This window comes from Coregonus lavaretus (assembly GCF_964263955.1).
Source record: "Coregonus lavaretus genome assembly, chromosome: 33".
NCBI classification, from domain to species: domain Eukaryota; kingdom Metazoa; phylum Chordata; class Actinopteri; order Salmoniformes; family Salmonidae; genus Coregonus; species Coregonus lavaretus.
Genome location: NC_140020.1, coordinates 13966738 through 13985910, shown reverse-complemented (window position 1 = coordinate 13985910; position 19173 = coordinate 13966738). Strand labels below are relative to the sequence as shown.

Genomic DNA, 19173 nt, shown 5'->3' with positions numbered 1-19173 from the left:
CTCCGGACATGTTGGTTTTAAAAAGGCCTGACAGAAGTACAGCAGTGTGATAGGGAGAATGTCAGGAAGGGACCTATTATTCTGTGCCGTTTTGTTCCAGTGTTGGCCTGTACAACGCCTGGACCCAGTCTGCCGTGTTCTCGCTTCCCAGGATATCCGACTCACGGCTGCTGCTCCGACTAAAAGCCAAATATTTCTCTCCTGAGACGCACACCACTTCCTGATATAGGATGCACTTGCTTGTCTCTCTGTGACCTTAAAACACTAATAAAGGGCCTATAATGTAACTGGAGTCCAGAGGTTTGGAATCCGCCCAGCCAGGGCATTGTCATAGTGACTGCTCGTTCCCACTCTCAGAGAAAATAAACAGAGGGTCATTTGTCTCTGGACAACAATAAGGAATAGTCTGGATTGTTTGGATAGGACTGGATTGTTGTTTTAGCTAACCTGTTGTAATGATATACACTAACGTTTTGATATTAAATGATTGTCCTAAACACCCAAAACAGAAGTCTAAAATAATTGTAAATATTAAATAGACAGTTTAGGGCTGAATCATTAATGATACAAGCAATCAAAAACAGGGTGCTAACAGGTGCAGCTCTCAGTGCCCTTCAAAATTAATGGATTTATTCAGTAGATCCAAGGTCTGTATTGGACATTCTGTAAGACATCCATTTGACATCCATTTGTTTTTCACTCATTTTGGGAGTGGCTAAAGGGGACGTCCTTGTCGGAGCCCAAGAAAAGAGAATACATCTGTTGCCATGAAGCGGTTAACTTTGTTTAAAGAAGGCAGCTCACAGGGTACTAAGGGCAGCCTTGTATTAGGAGGGCTTGAGATTGTGGCTGTTGCTGCTGTTTTCATTGTGTGCTGGGGACTTGGACTAGAACAATAATGCATGTAATGCTGATTTTGGAACGACTCCACACAGCCTTTCCCAGGCTGGGCAGCCTTGGGAACAACTGATACCATGGCACACCGGGGCTGGGGCTTGGGGCTGCGGCTGTGGCATGGGGCTGGGTTTGGGACTGTAGCCGGGCCCCCATCGCATGGCACAGGGGCAGGGGCTGGGGCATGGGACAAGGCAGAGGCACGGAGCAAGTATGTTTGGGATGACAAGAATCCTTCCTTCTGCATGGGAATGGAGGACGCAAGCACACACACTCTCTCTCTCTCTCTCTCTCTCGCTCTCTCTCTCTCTCTCTCTCTCTCTCTCTCTCGCTCTCTCTCTCTCACACAAACATTCTCGCTCTCTCTCTCTCACACACACACACACACACGCACATACTGTACACACAGTACATTATGCCCTTGCGCACGTCGCCCAAGGCTGGACCAGCCTCATGCTCAGACTATTCTAAGAGGTGACACCAGACATACTGTTTCAAGACGCCGTCAAGGAGACTCGACAACGGCAGCCATATTCTGACTAATGTTTTCAAGTCATGTCCTGCATCTTTATCAGTGGCTCTTGTTTTCTATCTCCCAAGGACAGAACGTGAAAACATACAGACAAAGGAGGAGGAGATGGAAGTTTTATCCCCCTTTTGTCAAATTAAATTACACTGTTTTGGAGGATCTGGAGGACACGTGAAATGAATTCTCGAATACTTTGCCACCTGTGTTGCAAATTATAATATCAAAACTACTTTTGAAATCATTTTCAAGGGTCTTTGTGACCTGATATTGTTATAGATGTCATTAGATGGTCGGCTTGATCACAGCTAGTCATTAAACATGTTAAAGGAATGCATTTACAGTAACACACTGGTTTAAAACGCAGATATCTCTCATCATGGGAGGGATTGGTAGGGAAAGTCCCAATAGGACTAAATGTTCTAATTACTCCTCTATTCCCTGGGTCACACCTGAAAGAGCTTGTGCAGGACACTGGGCTATGAGAGGGTGTTGACAGGTAATTTCAGAACCCGGAGGTCTACCGGGAGTAGAGACCAGCCTCTCAGACCCAGGAGGTGGGGGGAGTAGAGACCAGCCTCTCAGACCCAGGAGGTAGGGGGAGTAGAGACCAGCCTCTCAGACCCAGGAGGTAGGGGGGTAGTAGAGACCAGCCTCTCAGACCCAGGAGGTAGGGGGGGGGGGGGAGTAGAGACCAGCCTCTCAGACCCAGGAGGTGGGGGGAGTAGAGACCAGCCTCTCAGACCCAGGAGGTAGGGGGGTAGTAGAGACCAGCCTCTCAGACCCAGGAGGTAGGGGGGTAGTAGAGACCAGCCTCTCAGACCCAGGAGGTAGGGGGGGGGGGGAGTAGAGACCAGCCTCTCAGACCCAGGAGGTAGGGGGAGTAGAGACCAGCCTCTCAGACCCAGGAGGTGGGGGGAGTAGAGACCAGCCTCTCAGACCCAGGAGGTAGGGGGGTAGTAGAGACCAGCCTCTCAGACCCAGGAGGTAGGGGGGTAGTAGAGACCAGCCTCTCAGACCCAGGAGGTGGGGGGAGTAGAGACCAGCCTCTCAGACCCAGGAGGTAGGGGGGGGGGAGTAGAGACCAGCCTCTCAGACCCAGGAGGTAGGGGGGGAGTAGAGACCAGCCTCTCAGACCCAGGAGGTAGGGGGGGGGGAGTAGAGACCAGCCTCTCAGACCCAGGAGGTGGGGGGAGTAGAGACCAGCCTCTCAGACCCAGGAGGTAGGGGGGGAGTAGAGACCAGCCTCTCAGACCCAGGAGGTAGGGGGGGAGTAGAGACCAGCCTCTCAGACCCAGGAGGTAGGGGGGTAGTAGAGACCAGCCTCTCAGACCCAGGAGGTGGGGGGAGTAGAGACCAGCCTCTCAGACCCAGGAGGTAGGGGGGGAGTAGAGACCAGCCTCTCAGACCCAGGAGGTAGGGGGGGAGTAGAGACCAGCCTCTCAGACCCAGGAGGTAGGGGGGGGGGGGGGGGGGGAGTAGAGACCAGCCTCTCAGACCCAGGAGGTAGGGGGGGAGTAGAGACCAGCCTCTCAGACCCAGGAGGTAGGGGGGGAGTAGAGACCAGCCTCTCAGACCCAGGAGGTATATTTCTAAGCTTTTATATCATGTTAGTTCAATTGGGCATACAACAAACACAAACAATGTGAAGAATAGGGTTACGAGCAATGGTGTCGGCAGAGGGGGCGACGCTTGGCTAGCGGTAACCTCCCTGTCGCACCAGCCCAGCCTGTGTTCCTGGCCGCCTCTCACACGGCGATTGGGTTTCACTGCAGTGCGGTGAGCTGTGGGAACGAGTCACCACACTGGCAGGCTGCCTGGGAGACTGTGCTATCCTCCACCAGGGGTAAGGCACATGACAGGGGGGGTTTGTGCACCAAACAATGCGCTATCTTCACTGTTTAACCCAGGAAACTAACTACAGCTGGAGCCTCCAACTGGCAGGGGACCCAGTTAATTTGTGCCCCTCTCGTTGTGTGTGTGTTCCTCTTAATTGCCTTGTCGTGAGCTACTTCTCTCACAGGAACTGCAACGTGTTTAAAACCAGAAGCAACATTTGTCTTTGGTTTATTTTTCCTTTCTTTTGGATCGTCAGTTATATTTACCTTTTTTGTGTGTTTTTATTTTATCTTTATCCCAATTTCTTTACTTCAGTTCCAAACAGCGCTCCCTATCTGTTGCAAATCTGCTTTGGGTCCAAGGCTGCATTTTCACAAGCAACCCAATTCTGATATTTTTTCCACTAATTGGTCTTTTGACCAATCAAATCAGATCTTTTCATATCAGATCTTTTTCAGAGCTGATCGGATTGCCTGTTAGTGAAAAACAGATCAGAAACGTAGCCATAGTGGCATATCTCTAAACAGATTATTAAGATGTGTGAAAATCTCTTTTACCAAGGCTCACATCAGATGTTTTTGTCACCCCCATGTCTCCATCTACTCGTTTTATAGTCCTTGATGTTGAGTAGACATTCTCAGTTCAAGACCAGGTGTAGACTCTTGACATACTCCATGCAAGTCCATGATGTCATACACACTACAGATAGATGTTCCTTCCTTCCCCTCCCTGGGGGCAGATTAGGATTGCTTATGGTCAGGATGTTCAGTTCCACCATCTTCAACTTTCCTTAGATTATCTAACTTCTCTCAAACACACCATCCCTTTGACAGCCATTTCATAATAGGCTAATGTGATCAATTATGAAAATGTATTTCTTCAGGTTATTATGGCAAACTATTCAACACATAATTCAAAAGTGTATATCTCTGCATATCAGTGGGGAATGATGGTGGTTACAGTTCTGGGGGGAAATAAAAAAAAGCAGTAATAGTTCTATAATATGTCCTAGTCCCTATCTCCACTGCTGCTGGAAATACCCACATAGCCAAACATAGAAAAAAAAGTTGTCCTAGTTGTGTAAAATGAATTTGGAGACATGGATACTTGCAGGAGGGGTTGCTCAGAGGAATGAATTTCTCACTGAAGATAAATGATTTTAGCAACATAAAGTCTATATATTTATCAATTATTATATATTTCTACTTTTTCTTTTTCAAGTTCAGGTAACGGTTTGGCTACTGTAATTGATTATTCCCTGCCACACATATCTGTTTTGTTATGGTTGAAGCAGTGTTATATGTCCTGTGTATGGTCTGTCACATTCCGAGTTCTTGTAAACAGTTCCTCACGCTTCTCGCGGCTCGCGGGTGTCTTAAACAGTACTAAAACTGGGCAGTCAATTATCTAGGGAACTTGGTCCAGCGCTGCACCACAAACCTCTCTCTCCTCATTGCTCAGTGGCTCGGGGCGTGTTTTTTCTGCTGTGGGTGTTGCCAAGCAGGACGTTGGCGGCTACGCTCCCCTGCATCTGTGATTGAGGCTCCAACGGTTCGTGGGAAAGCTGTACAGAGGGAATTGTACACGCACCAGTCAAGTCTACCTGGACGCGCACCCATCCACGGATACGTTCATATAGACATAGCGTGTGTATGACCATGATGAGGCCTTGTGAGGATAGTACTTCTGACAGCGACATGGATGAAACTATTGATGTCGGCAGTGAGAATAATTATTCTGGGTAAGTTCATAAAGATTTGGGGTAAATATTGGGTAGATACAGTATGTCACAAATTGGTTAGGCAACATTTTTCTGCGTGTGCACCACAGAGGGCAAAAATGATTAAACTTTTAAGTTGAGTAAAGTTTATCAAATGTGCATGCCGAAAAAGTTTCACTCTGGTGTAAACCTTCAGGTGACAAGTGCAAATCACCTTGATGTGTGGTTCATGAGCCATGCAGGCAATTTTGGAGAATTCTCTTTAAGGTATTTTAAATACAGGATTAATGGTGTTATCAAAATATGCATTGATGCATAAATTACACAAAGTAAACTGTGTGGTTTTGGATAATTGCTCATCCATAACAAAAATAAAACATTCTGTTTAGTAAAATGAATATATATATATATTTTGTTTGTCCCATGCAGGCACAGCAATGGATCATTTATTAGATGTGGCTCCCCAACAACAACAACCCAAGTTATGGCAAGAAAAAAACGAAGAGGGGTAATTATTTATGTAGTCGTTTATCATCATCATTATTATTATGTATTACTTATTATTCAATAATGTAGTTTAATTTAGTTGATTAATTCGACTATTTTAAAAACGAGCACACATAAGACTTGAAAAAGACACATGCACATGAGTAAAATCATCGCGGATAATACACAATAAAGTCTGGGACTTATTTATATTGTATCCTTTTATTCAATTGTAGTCCTCTTTATTGTGTATTACTTATTATTTAAACATGTATTTAATTATTGTTGCGTTATTGTTAAAAGTATTATTATTAGGCCTTGTATTGTTATATTTCAAAGTATGCAATAAAATATTTGTCTATCGTAGATCATCGAGAAAAGAAGGAGGGATCGAATCAATAATAGTTTATCAGAGTTACGTCGACTTGTCCCAACTGCATTTGAAAAACAAGTGAGTTGAAATTATATCCTCTCTCATTTCTAAAAGGAACTTACACAAAAGTTTCATTTTCATCAAAACAGTTATGACAGTTTGTGGGTCATTTTCATTGATAGTTATGAGAGTTCTAAGCCTCATACATCCTATTGCTCCTTGCAGGGTTCAGCCAAATTAGAGAAGGCAGAAATATTGCAGATGACAGTGGATCACCTAAAGATGCTGCAGGCCACTGGCGGTAAAGGTAAGGAGTTCACTGGTTGCATCTCTCTGCTCTCTGCCTTACTGTGTAGTGAAATCTGAGCAAGCAGTCCCCTTTGACAAGATTGAAGGAGTGGAAATCAATGCTAATGGTAGGTTTGAACTTGTGGAAAAGCGCTGCTCGGACTAAAGGAGCACTTGACCCTGGGATTGTGTTTGCTTTCATAAATCCGTGGGAGGGGAGAAGGCTGCATTCATAGGTTGCCCTGTCGGGGGTTTGTTTGGGGTTTCCAGCAAGTGTAAAAACGGGTGAGACAAAACAAACACATCCCAGCACAAACACATCCCAGCACAATCCCAGACTGTTAAGGTTATGCCTGGAGGCACAGCCGGAGCCCTAATGGTCAGCCTGGGAGACCAGCGTGTATCCATCCCACACCATTTAGTAATCACTCCCATCAGTAGCTGCTGGCTACATTACAGATCCTTAGAGAGACTGCCAGTATTTATAGGTGCTTGGCATTCATAATATCTCTCTCTCTCTCTCTCTCTCTCTCTCTCTCTCTCTCTCTCTCTCTCTCTCTCTCTCTCTCTCTCTCTCTCTCTCTCTCTCTCTCTCTCTCTCTCTCTCTATCTCTATCTATCTAGGGTACTTTGATGCCCACTCCCTGGCCATGGACTTCATGAGTGTGGGGTTCAGGGAGTGTCTGACGGAGGTGGCCAGATACCTGAGCTCTGTGGAGGGATTAGACAGCAGCGACCCCCTGCGTGTACGCCTGGTCTCCCACCTCAGCACCTGCGCATCCCAGAGGGAGGCGGCTGCCATGACCTCATCTATGACACACCACCAGCAGGCTCTCCACCCTCACCACTGGGCCGCCGCCTTCCACCCCTTCCCCACCGCCTTCCTCCAGCAGAATGGACTGCCCTCCTCAGACAACGCCGCCAGCAGACTGTCTGTGGAGGTGCCCCAGCGCGGCTCAGCCCTCCTAACGGCCACCTTCTCCCATACCGACTCCTCTCACAGGGCGCCCTCTAATGGCAGCGTGGCTCCCTGCGTCCCCCCGCTCTCCACCTCCCTCCTGTCGCTATCGGCTACTGTTCACGCCGCGGCAGCTGCTGCTGCGGCCCAGACTTTTCCCCTGTCATTCCCTGGAGGATTCCCCATCTTCACACCTCACAGTGTGAGCAGCACAGCGTCTATGGTAGCTTCAGCTGTGAGCCCCTCCATATCCACCTCATCCACCTCACAGCAGAGCAGAGACCGAGAGAGCAGCAGCAGCAAACCGTACAGACCTTGGGGAACAGAAGTAGGAGCCTTTTAAGTGTTTGACTTTTCGAAGGTCTCAGGGTGGCTAGAGGACTTCCACACTTTGAAGATAAAGGAACAATACTGTTTTATTAACTATGGCTTGTTTTTTTTGGTGTCCATGGACTTTTATTCCACCAGCTTATTTCATGTCTGACTGTGTGCAGATTCAGAGCAAATCCAAGTTCTCTTATGGGAGAGCGACAGAGGATAATTAAATCCACTTAAAATGTATTAATGATTTATTTTGATTGAATAACAACACTGAAATTGGACCTCTCTAGCTCCGGTCTTTTTCTCCGTCTTCAGTGTCAGTTTGTTTTCATAATTTTCTTAACACTGTCACTAGACCATTTGCTTCCCCAAAATTGGCTATTTAATTCATATTATTATGAGTACTATTTTCTGAATATGTGAAATGGAAACAAAATTCCTTAAAATATCCAGCAGAAGTTTTGTTTTGCTCTGACCTCAACTCAGTTGAGATTCTCTTGGTGGGGAAATAGTGTGATAAACACTCACAAAGCACCTACTGGGCTCAGACGTCAGTTCAACGTCTACTTTTGATTTACATTTGGTTGAGTTGTCAGCTAACGTGAATTCAACGTGAAATCAACCAAAAATGTCACCATGTCATTGGATTTAGGTTAAAAGTTGGGTGAAAGAAATACGAAATGCCCTTACGTTGATTACTTTTTCAAATTCAAATCAGTTTTGCACTGTGATTCAACGTCATCCCATAGATTTTTTTGAGATGAAATGACGTGTAAACAACGTCTATTCAACCAGTTTGTGCCCAGTGGGCAGTGTCTTTAGGAGTTGTTATAATCAATCAAATGAAGAACCAAAGGGTTTGGAGATAAACAGTCAATGAATGAATCAATGCAGAGTGTTTCTAATCTAATCCATTAACTTACACGTTTGTAAATATGAGATGAACTAGAAGCTATATGGAAGATAGAAGAATACATATTTGGTGATGCATTTACATTTTCTGCTGGAAAGAAGAGACAGGCGCTTTTTCCTTTAGAAACTACAAAAACAACACATCACATAGCCTAGCACTTCCAACTGCAGTTCAATGATACCACTGTAACTTGTTTGGCTTTTTTATTTTGTATTCTGTTGTAACCGTTTTCTATGCAAACAAGCCCTCTAGGCCTACTCTACAGATGTCACTGATTAAAAATATTTTTTTATATATTTGGCCACTCAGAGCATATTCTTCTTTGTTTTCACCACAACAGATCAATGGAGCCAGAGTGTGTGCCAATGCTCTAACGCCATAATAAAATAAATTGTTTTTTGAAGACCACAAAGTTTAATCTATTTTGGTGAGGGAAAATATTCATCCTTCCTGTTATGTGTTGTTGAGAGGATGGGGAAAACAAAACTCCCTAAGACACACATACATAAGTACAATTGCATAACTGGCACTGTCTGGCACTGTCTGTGCACAGTGTTGTAAATCAGTCACTAACATTTCTACAGCCTTTCTAGACAACAACTCACCCTATTCTGTAATTATATCTACTATAGGGACTTATAGACTTTGACGTTCCATGTGTCTATTGTGCCACTTGTAGACTGCACCTCTAGTTGATTGTACGCTATAATGTTATTGGTTAGCCTATGGTAATGTGAGATGGTATTCAAAGGGGAAAAAGGGAATCTGTACAGAGTCTGGTTCGGTTATTTTCTCCCTTGGAGAAAGAACTTGTCAACGCAATCGCAGGGTATCAGCATCCCTGACGAACCACTGGTTTGGAACTGAAGTCCCACTGGGCACAGACGTCAGTTCAACGTCTAGTTTTGATTTACATTTGGTTGAGTTTTCAACTAACGTGAATTCAACATGAATTCAACAAAAATGGTCACGTCATTGGATTTTGGTTAAAGGTTGGGTGAAAAAAAGAGGAAATGCCCTTACGTTGATGACTTTTGCAAATCCAATCAGTTTCCCACATTGATTCAACGTCATCACATTGATTTATTTGGTTGAAATGACATGGAAAAAACATTGATTCAACCAGTTTTTGCCCAATGAGGTATAAAGGCAAAACAACTTTGGTCACTCATACCAAGATGGTTATTTATACTGGCCTAATCCACTCTCTTTATCACGAGTCTGTTAGAAAGATTTACGTTAGTAAATCACTGTAAAACCATTAAATTCCTTGAGAGAAAAAGTATCAGCATTTCCGCCTACTGCCCACCGACAATCATGGGAACAGCGCTCGGTCATAAATCCGAGGGTTATCTGCTTTGCTCTGGACTGGTTCTCACGCCGGGGCGAGCGCATTGAAGTGGCTGTCATAAATCACATGATCCACAGAAACATGAAATGGCCAATGCTGTGGGATGGCCTTACCCCTTGATCATGACTCTCAGTTCCATTACATTGCACATAAGAGTCATTGGACCAAGGCGTCTTCTGATCCCCGACGCTCAATCTGAACCTTAACACATGTCGCTTGAGGTGCGGCATTGGAAGCATAAGGACCTTATCTTTCAATCATTTAAAAAAAACAAAAGGTTAAATTGATACACACCTTCATAGGGTTAGGCTTCCCACACGGCCATATCTCCATGTTACAGAGCTTGTTTACAGGAAACAGACGGAAGACAAGAGGTGACCACCTGTGCTAATTAGCCACCTAGTATGCCTCGAACACCTTTGTGTAAGCGTATCTCGGGAAATGTAGCGGAAGTGTAGTTTCGTTAGATGGATGCACCCATAGCTGTGTGGCTCTGTGCAATCCTGCTACAGTAAGTGTTTCTTTTTAATTTGAAGGATTCTTTCTCGCTGATGAAAGGTAAGGGCCATATGATTCGAAAGTCGTATCGCAAGCGATGATTATTGATGTTTCTAAACGTTAAAACACAGCGGCGGGATTGTAGTTCACATGAGGCAGTCGTGGGCGAAGCTAATGGCTGAGAACTGTAGGGAGAAGGAAGAATGCCGCCTAGAGTTTTCGAGAGCTAAGATAGACTGTGCTGGTCTGTACACCTTTTAGTAGACTTCATCATCATCGTTTATCATTGTTAAATCTAATGTTTATCGATTCCATATGATTATGATTATTTTATGAAATTGTGAGACTACTATAATGTGTTGAGATGCATCATATCTCGGTTATCAATGTGCCTTTTTTAGCGGGTAGCCTAATTCAAATATTTTTTCCATTTATTAGGCGGCAAAATTTAAATTCACATTGACAACTCAACGGATTTGATGTTCTTACATTCATTAAGACTGATTCAATATCATCAATGAAGCTTAGTCAAGAAGGCCAAAATACTTAACTTTTTACTTCAAACGTTATAATTGCCAAACTTAACAGTTTGATCTAAGTCTTAAAATTATTATTATTTTAAACATTTGTGATCATGTTGCAACAAGTGTTTTTTTATTAAATTGAAAATAGCCTACTTCTTATAGGCTATAGGATTAGTTTCAGTAGGTTGTCCCACCATCTAAAGTTAGGCCTACCTAACGAAAAACAATACTAAAGAAACCTGACAATCTGCAGTTGTAGGCTACAGGTGACAAATAACATTCTATCACTTACACATGAAGTAGGCTAGAATATGGTTGATATGTTCAAGTGAGTGATTGCAGGAACCCATAGCAATGTCGCCACCTTGTGATTAAATATATTCACCCATTAGCCAATCCACAGACATTAATTTGAACCATTTGGACCCAGAGAATAAGATACATCTATGACTGGGATGTAGGAATACAATTATTAAAGTGGTACCCTGAAGTGTGACTGTTGACTGCCTATTGCTCATATGATAACCCAAGAGGGCTGATTTGGCATCAGTAAATCAACGCTCAAAGCCATTCGACCAATGAGATGCTTGCAAGAAATAATGCATCAATCTGAAGGCTTGTGATCTTTGTTCTTCCACTGTGATCTCTCAGCTGAACATCAAAACACGGAAATGTCGAGACCAGACCATGTAATAGGGTCGTCACAAGTTACTACAGCCACAAAGTAATAAACCCCACCCATTTTTACAATTTATCTTCTTAAAATATGATTTTAAACATAACATTAACCACACTGCTAACCTTATGCCTAACCCTAATCTTAAATTAATTAAATATTTACAATATAGAACATTTTGACTTTGTGGCTATGGTAACTAGTGGAAACCACGTAGCTGGGTCTCTACTTCATCAAACAGAGGAACACTTGGTTGTTGTAAAACCCACACAGTTTTATGAGAATACAATGTAGCAAAGCTTTATTAATCAGCAAAGTATATATATATACTTTTTTTTGGGGGGGGGGGTAGATCAGCTTAATATTGCAGATACAGTGGGGGAAAAAAGTATTTAGTCAGCCACCAATTGTGCAAGTTCTCCCACTTAAAAAGATGAGAGAGGCCTGTAATTTTCATCATAGGTACACGTAAACTATGACAGACAAAATGAGAAGAAAAAAAATCCAGAAAATCACATTGTAGGATTTTTTATGATTTTGTTTGCAAATTATGGTGGAAAATAAGTATTTGGTCAATAACAAAAGTATCTCAATACTTTGTTATATACCCTTTGTTGGCAATGACACAGGTCAAACGTTTTCTGTAAATCTTCACAAGGTTTTCACACACTGTTGCTGGTATTTTGGCCCATTCCTCCATGCAGATCTCCTCTAGAGCAGTGATGTTTTGGGGCTGTCGCTGGGCAACGCAGACTTTCAACTCCCTCCAAAGATTTTCTATGGGGTTGAGATCTGGAGACTGGCTAGGCCACTCCTTACGAAGCCACTCCTTCGTTGCCCGGGCGGTGTGTTTGGGATCATTGTCATGCTGAAAGACCCAGCCACGTTTCATCTTCAATGCCCTTGCTGATGGAAGGAGGTTTTCACTCAAAATCTCACGATACATGGCCCCAATCATTCTTTCCTTTACACGGATCAGTCGTCCTGGTCCCTTTGCAGAAGAACAGCCCCAAAGCATGATGTTTCCACCCCCATGCTTCACAGTAGGTATGGTGTTCTTTGGATGCAGCTCAGCATTCTTTGTCCTCCAAACACGACGAGTTGAGTTTTTACCAAAAAGTTATATTTTGGTTTCATCTGACCATATGACATTCTCCCAATCCTCTTCTGGGTAATCCAAATGCACTCTAGCAAACTTCAGACTGGCCTGGACATGTACTGGCTTAAGCAGGGTGACACGTCTGGCACTGCAGGATTTGAGTCCCTTGCAGCGTAGTGTATTACTGATGGTAGGCTTTGTTACTTTGGTCCCAGCTCTCTGTAGGTCATTCACTAGGTCCCCCCGTGTGGTTCTGGGATTTTTGCTCACCGTTCTTGTGATCATTTTGACCCCATGGGGTGAGATCTTGCGTGGAGCCCCAGATCGAGGGAGATTATCAGTGGTCTTGTATGTCTTCCATTTCCTAATAATTGATCCCACAGTTGATTTCTTCAAACCAAGCTGCTTACCTATTGCAGATTCAGTCTTCCCAGCCTGGTGCAGATCTACAATTTTGTTTCTGGTGTCCTTTGACAGCTCTTTGGTCTTGGCCATAGTGGAGTTTGGAGTGTGACTGTTTGAGGTTGTGGACAGGTGTCTTTTATACTGATAACAAGTTCAAACAGGTGCCATTAATACAGGTAACGAGTGGAGGACAGAGGAGCCTCTTAAAGAAGAAGTTACAGGTCTGTGAGAGCCAGAAATCTTGCTTGTTTGTAGGTGACCAAATACTAATTTTCCACCATAATTTGCAAATAAATTCATTAAAAATCCTACAATGTGATTTTCTGGAGAAAATAAATCTCAATTTGTCTGTCATAGTTGACGTGTACCTATGATGAAAATTACAGGACTCTCTCATCTTTTTAAGTGGGAAAACTTGCACAATTGGTGGCTGACTAAATACTTTTTTTCCCCCACTGTACAGTGGGGAGAACAAGTATTTGATACACTGCCTATTTTGCAGGTTTTCCTACTTACAAAATATGTAGAGGTCTGTAATTTTTATCATAGGTACACTTCAACTGTGAGAGACGGAATCTAAAACAAAAATCCAGAAAATCACGTTGTATGATTTTTAAGTAATTAATTTGCATTTTATTGCATGACATAAGTATTTGATACATCAGAAAAGCAGAACTTAATATTTGGTACAGAAACCTTTGTTTGCAATTACAGAGATAATCCGTTTCCTGTAGGTCTTGACCAGGTTTGCACACACTGCAGCTGGGATTTTGGCCCACTCCTCCATACAGACCTTCTCCAGATTCTTCAGGTTTCGGGGCTTTTGCTGGGCAATACGGACTTTCAACTCCCTCGCGTGCGCTGCAGGATTTTAATCCATGACGGCGTAGTGTGTTACTAATGGTTTTCTTTGAGACTGTGGTCCCAGCTCTCTTCAGGTCATTGACCAGGTCCTGCCGTGTAGTTCTGGGCTGATCCCTCACCTTCCTCATGATCATTAATGCCCCACGAGGTGAGATCTTGCATGGAGCCCCAGACCGAGGGTGATTGACCGTCATCTTGAACTTCTTCAATTTTCTCCCTGATGTCCTTACACAGCTCTCTGGTCTTGGCCATTGTGGAGAGGTTGGAGTCTGTTTGATTGAGTGTGTGGACAGGTATCTTTTATACAGGTAACATGTTCAAACAGGTGCAGTTAATACAGGGTAATGAGTGGAGAACAGGAGGGCTTCTTAAAGAAAAACTAACAGGTCTGTGAGAGCCGGAATTCTTACTGGTAGGTAGGTGACAAATACTTATGTCATGCAATAAACTGCAAATTAATTACTTAAAAATCATACAATGTGATTTTCTGGATTTTTGTTTTAGATTCCGTCTCTCACAGTTGAAGTGTACCTATGATAAAAATTACAGACCTCTACATGCTTTGTAAGTAGGAAAACCTGCAAAATCGGCAGTGTATCAAATACTTGTTCTCCCCACTGTAGATTGTAACTTCCATCAATGTAATTGTCTGCATCACTTCCAATCCCCCATGTTTATATATATATATATATATATATATATATATATATATATATATATATATATATATATATATATATATATATATATATATATATATATATATATACACACACATACACATACACATACACATACACATACATATACATATCCTTAAAAAATATATATATATATTCCCCTTTATTACTGTCCAACCCCACCACCCTTTCCCTACTTGGAGTAAACTAGTGAACAACAATGCTTAGGCCTCTACTTCCAGCTTATACTTACTATCTACATTTTATGGACACAGTCAATTTTACAATAATTATATTTTGTTTGTTTTTTCTCCTGAACTTCTTCTACTCTCAACCTCTCCGATAATTTTCATAATGTCCATCTGGTTTGCTTCTATATGCCATATCTTTCCAACTGAGCTCTTTCAAGTATTTGATCCCCTGCTGATTTTGTACGTTTGCCCACTGACAAATAAATTATCAGTCTATAATTTTAATGGTAGGTTTATTTGAACAGTGAGAGACAGAATAACAACAACAAAATCCAGACAAACACATGTCAAAAATGTTATAAATTGATTTACGTTTTATTGAGGGAAATAAGTATTTGACCCCCTCTCATTCAGAAAGATTTCTGGCTCCCAGGTGTCTTTTATACAGGTAACGAGCTGAGATTAGGAGCACACTCTTAAAGGGAGTGCTCCTAATCTCAGTTTGTTACCTGTATAAAAGACACCTGTCCACAAAAGCAATCAATCAATCAGATTCCAAACTCTCCACCATGGCCAAGACCAAAGAGCTCTCCAAGGATGTCAGGGACAAGATTGTATACCTACACAAGGCTGGAATGGGCTACAAGACCATCGCCAAGCAGCTTGGTGAGAAGGTGACAACAGTTGGTGCAATTATTCGCAAATGGAAGAAACACAAAAGAACTGTCAATCTCCCTCGGCCTGGGGCTCCATGCAAGATCTCACCTCGTGGAGTTGCAATGATCGTGAGAATGGTGAGGAATCAGCCCAGAACTACACGGGAGGATCTTGTCAATGATCTCAAGGCAGCTGGGACCATAGTCACCAAGAAAACAATTGGTAACACACTACGCCGTGAAGGACTGAAATCCTGCAGCGCCCGCAAGGTCCCCCTGCTCAAGAAAGCACATATACATGCCCGTCTGAAGTTTGCCAATGAACATCTGAATGACTCAGAGGAGAACTGGGTGAAAGTGTTGTGGTCAGATGAGACCAAAATCGAGCTCTTTGGCATCAACTCAACTCGCCGTGTTTGGAGGAGGAGGAATGCTGCCTATGACCCCAAGAACACCATCCCCACCGTTAAACATGGAGGTGGAAACATTATGCTTTGGGGGTGTTTTTCTACTAAGGGGACAGGACAACTTCACCGCATAAAAGGGACGATGGACGGGCCATGTACCGTCAAATCCTTCCCTCAGCCAGGGCATTGAAAATGGGTCATGGATGGGTATTCCAGCATGACAATGACCCAAAACACATGGCCAAGGCAACAAAGGAGTGGCTCAAGAAGAAGCACATTAAGGTCCTGGAGTGGCCTAGCCAGTCTCCAGACCTTAATCCCATAGAAACTCTGTGGAGGGAGCTGAAGGTTCGAGTTGCCAAACGTCAGCCTCGAAACCTTAATGACTTGGAGAAGATCTGCAAAGAGGAGTGGAACAAAATCCCTCCTGATATGTGTGCAAACCTGGTGGCCAACTACAAAAAATGTCTGACCTCTGTGATTGCCAACAAGGTTTTTGCCACCAAGTACTAAGTCATGTTTTGCAGAGGGTCAAATACTTATTTCCCTCATTAAAATGCTAATCAATTTTTTACTTTTTTACATGCGTTTTTCTAGATTTTTTTGTTGTTATTCTGTATCTCACTATTCAAATAATCCTACCATTACAATTATAGATTGATTATGTCTTTGTCAGTGGTCAAACGTACAAAATCAGCAGGGGATCAAATACTTTTTTCCCTCACTGTATATACTTATTATGGACACAGTATGCTTACATTATTAGTTATCTTGTTATTATTTGTTGTTAGTTGTTATTAGTCCCATCCTTCAATTCCATTCAACACCTCCCATCTATCTCTTAACACCATCCATATAGGATTTCTATTTGCCATATATATTTCAACTGTACTGTGATGTCTTACAAAAGTTCTGAACATTTCTATTCTCATTGTTTCTACAGATTGTGAATTGAAAATAAACATTTTTGCTAAAAGTATTATTATGTTATTGATCGATTGACTATGACTTTTCAGATCACCCAGTAATGCTATCTGAAAGGTTAGCTCCAGGTAAATATTGCAATCCTTTAGCCATTCCTGGACCTGTGTCCAAAAACAAGCTACAAATGGACAGTACCAAAACAAATGATATAATTATTCTGTCTCTTCTTAGCAAAATCTGAAGAGCTGGGAAGATTGTATCCCCCATATAAATAACATTCTATTGGTAGCAAGAATTGTATATAATCATTTAAATTGAAAGATTCTAAGTTTTGAATCCGGTGTCGTTTTGCGTATCAGTTCATAAACACTATGCCATGGGATCGGTATGTCAAAAATCTCTTCCCAATCTATATGGGATGGCTGTCAATCCTTTGGTCCTTAAATGAAACTGATATACTTTTTTATTTATCACAGTTTTCCTTAACCAATTATGTTCTTTAATGCAAGGCCGACAGACAAGTTCCTTACTTTCTCCCCCTTATTTTGCTAATAAACCTTGCTAATAAACCTTTAAACATGTCTCTCTGGGGTTTATGACGTTGTGGCTGTGGTAACTAGTGACGAACTTGACATAGTTAGTCGGCCTACTCACCAAACTACTTGAAACGGTTATGAATACATTCAAGTTTCCTGCTTGACACGTCTATGCAGTGGAGATATCACAGTTTATTCCAACACAAGTGGAGTGTGCGACATCCCAGTACTATGGAATTGCAGATTAATAAACACTGTATTCAATAAATCAGTCTCATGACGATGAAATCATATAGGGCGGGCTCAGGAAAATTGATCATCAACTTAAACAGCAGATAACTACTAGCTAGTGTTGGGATATATTTTCTTATAACTAGATGTGATGCCTAGCTTAGAAAGAATACATTAATGATTAAACATAATAGGTTTGTGCTGTACTGATATAGATTGTTTAACATAACAAGCTGTGATTAATGTGAGGAACCGTTAGGGGGTAGGCTGAGACAGACTTGTGACTCACATACACACACACTGCCTCTTTGTTAAACCGCTCAAGGACAAAGTACTGCAACATGAAAAATAAAACTGTGTCTGGGGTTGCTGACTCGAGACAAGTGGTGAAGATAACAACTAATGCCTGGCAACAGTGAAGCGCCAAGGGTCTGGGACCAGCCTGTGCGCTAACGATAGGCTGAGTAAGTCTAAACCATGCTCAGCCTCTACTCTGATAGGCCTGCTTGGAGCAGGAACTATCTCTGTCAGAGTATTAAAATAATAATTTTGGGTTGGGACAGTTAGTTCTCTGACTGCCCTGCGTGGTTTTTCAGTGGGCCCGTATATACGAACATCATATTTACCATTCAAGTGTTTGCATTAATTAAAATACTAGTCTATTTTAGAAGACGTGTATTGACCTCTTTTTGTTCCTATACCAGATTTGAATTGACGCAACTTAACACTAGTTACCGGTAATCTCAACTCAATTACCCAACTTTTGCATGCAAAGGACCCACTCGGGGACACTAACACTGCAAAATAGGCTACCAGAGGTCAATAGAGAGGAGAAAGTCACATAACCGTCAGGGTAGCCAGTAGCCCTTAAGCATGCCACATAAGAGTAATTACACGTAAATCTTTGGAGAAGGCGTCTTCCGTATGCGGGAGTTTTGTTAAGAGCCCCGACACACGGTCTAAACATTAACAGGCATCACTTGCAAGCATTAAGGACCTTTCATATCTACAAGAAATAATTTTCAGAGAACAAAAGGTTAAATTGATACACACCTTTATAAGGTTAGGGTTCCCACATGGCCATATTTCCATGTTACAGCGCTTGTTTACGGAAGACGGAGTAGTCCACTCCATCTTCCGTCTCCACCTGTGCTAATTAGCTTTCTGTGTCTCCGAACACCTGTGTGTAAACGGAAGATTGACACCTCAAACGTGTTATCACTGTAAAATACTGTTGGCTGCAACTGTGTTAAAATTGGTTAAATCAGTGTACAGTAAGTGTTATTTTGCTTTTATTTTATTTGGATAGGGACAAGTACAAACCCATTTACACATTGAACAAACAATCGTCCGATGCATTGCACTAGGGTTTCTAGCTCACACTAATTTCAACACCTGTCCCTAGATGGACTTTAATGGAAACAAAAGGAAAGAAAGACATCCTAAAAAATAGAATAAATAATAGAAAATAACATATGTACATTATCATAATTATATCAACAAAGCAAATCTCCTCATATATATATATATATATATATATATATATACACCCCTAATATTTACAATGGTCTTAAATGGGTCTGTTGATAACACACAGCAGTTCATACATGATTTAACTGTTGGAGCTGTAGCAACCAGTTGTTGGTGGTTCTTTTGAATGTATTGAAATGTTCCAGCAGTTTGTAATTCTAATAAAATGTGTGAAATTATTTTTATGTGATATGAAAGTAGAGGGATTTATGTTTCTAGAACCGTACCTCAATTGAGAATCGATTCACGTTTAGATGGAGTATTTGGCTGTTTTGGCTTCCAG

The 19173-nt window shown here is 42.2% G+C and overlaps 1 protein-coding gene across 1 annotated transcript; it reads left to right on the top strand.

Moving 5' to 3' along the window:
• Window positions 1-4917: 4917 nt before the first annotated feature.
• Window positions 4918-8719, top strand: LOC311108109 (hairy/enhancer-of-split related with YRPW motif protein 2-like; the record flags this gene model as incomplete). The annotated part of the gene is made up of 5 exons (XM_084150747.1): window positions 4918-5000; window positions 5409-5487; window positions 5833-5916; window positions 6064-6145; window positions 6751-8719. 5 exons carry the CDS (start codon window positions 4918-4920, stop codon window positions 7425-7427), a joined length of 1005 nt encoding a protein of 334 aa, XP_084006873.1. The 3' UTR covers window positions 7428-8719.
• Between the last annotated feature and the right edge of the window lie 10454 nt (window positions 8720-19173).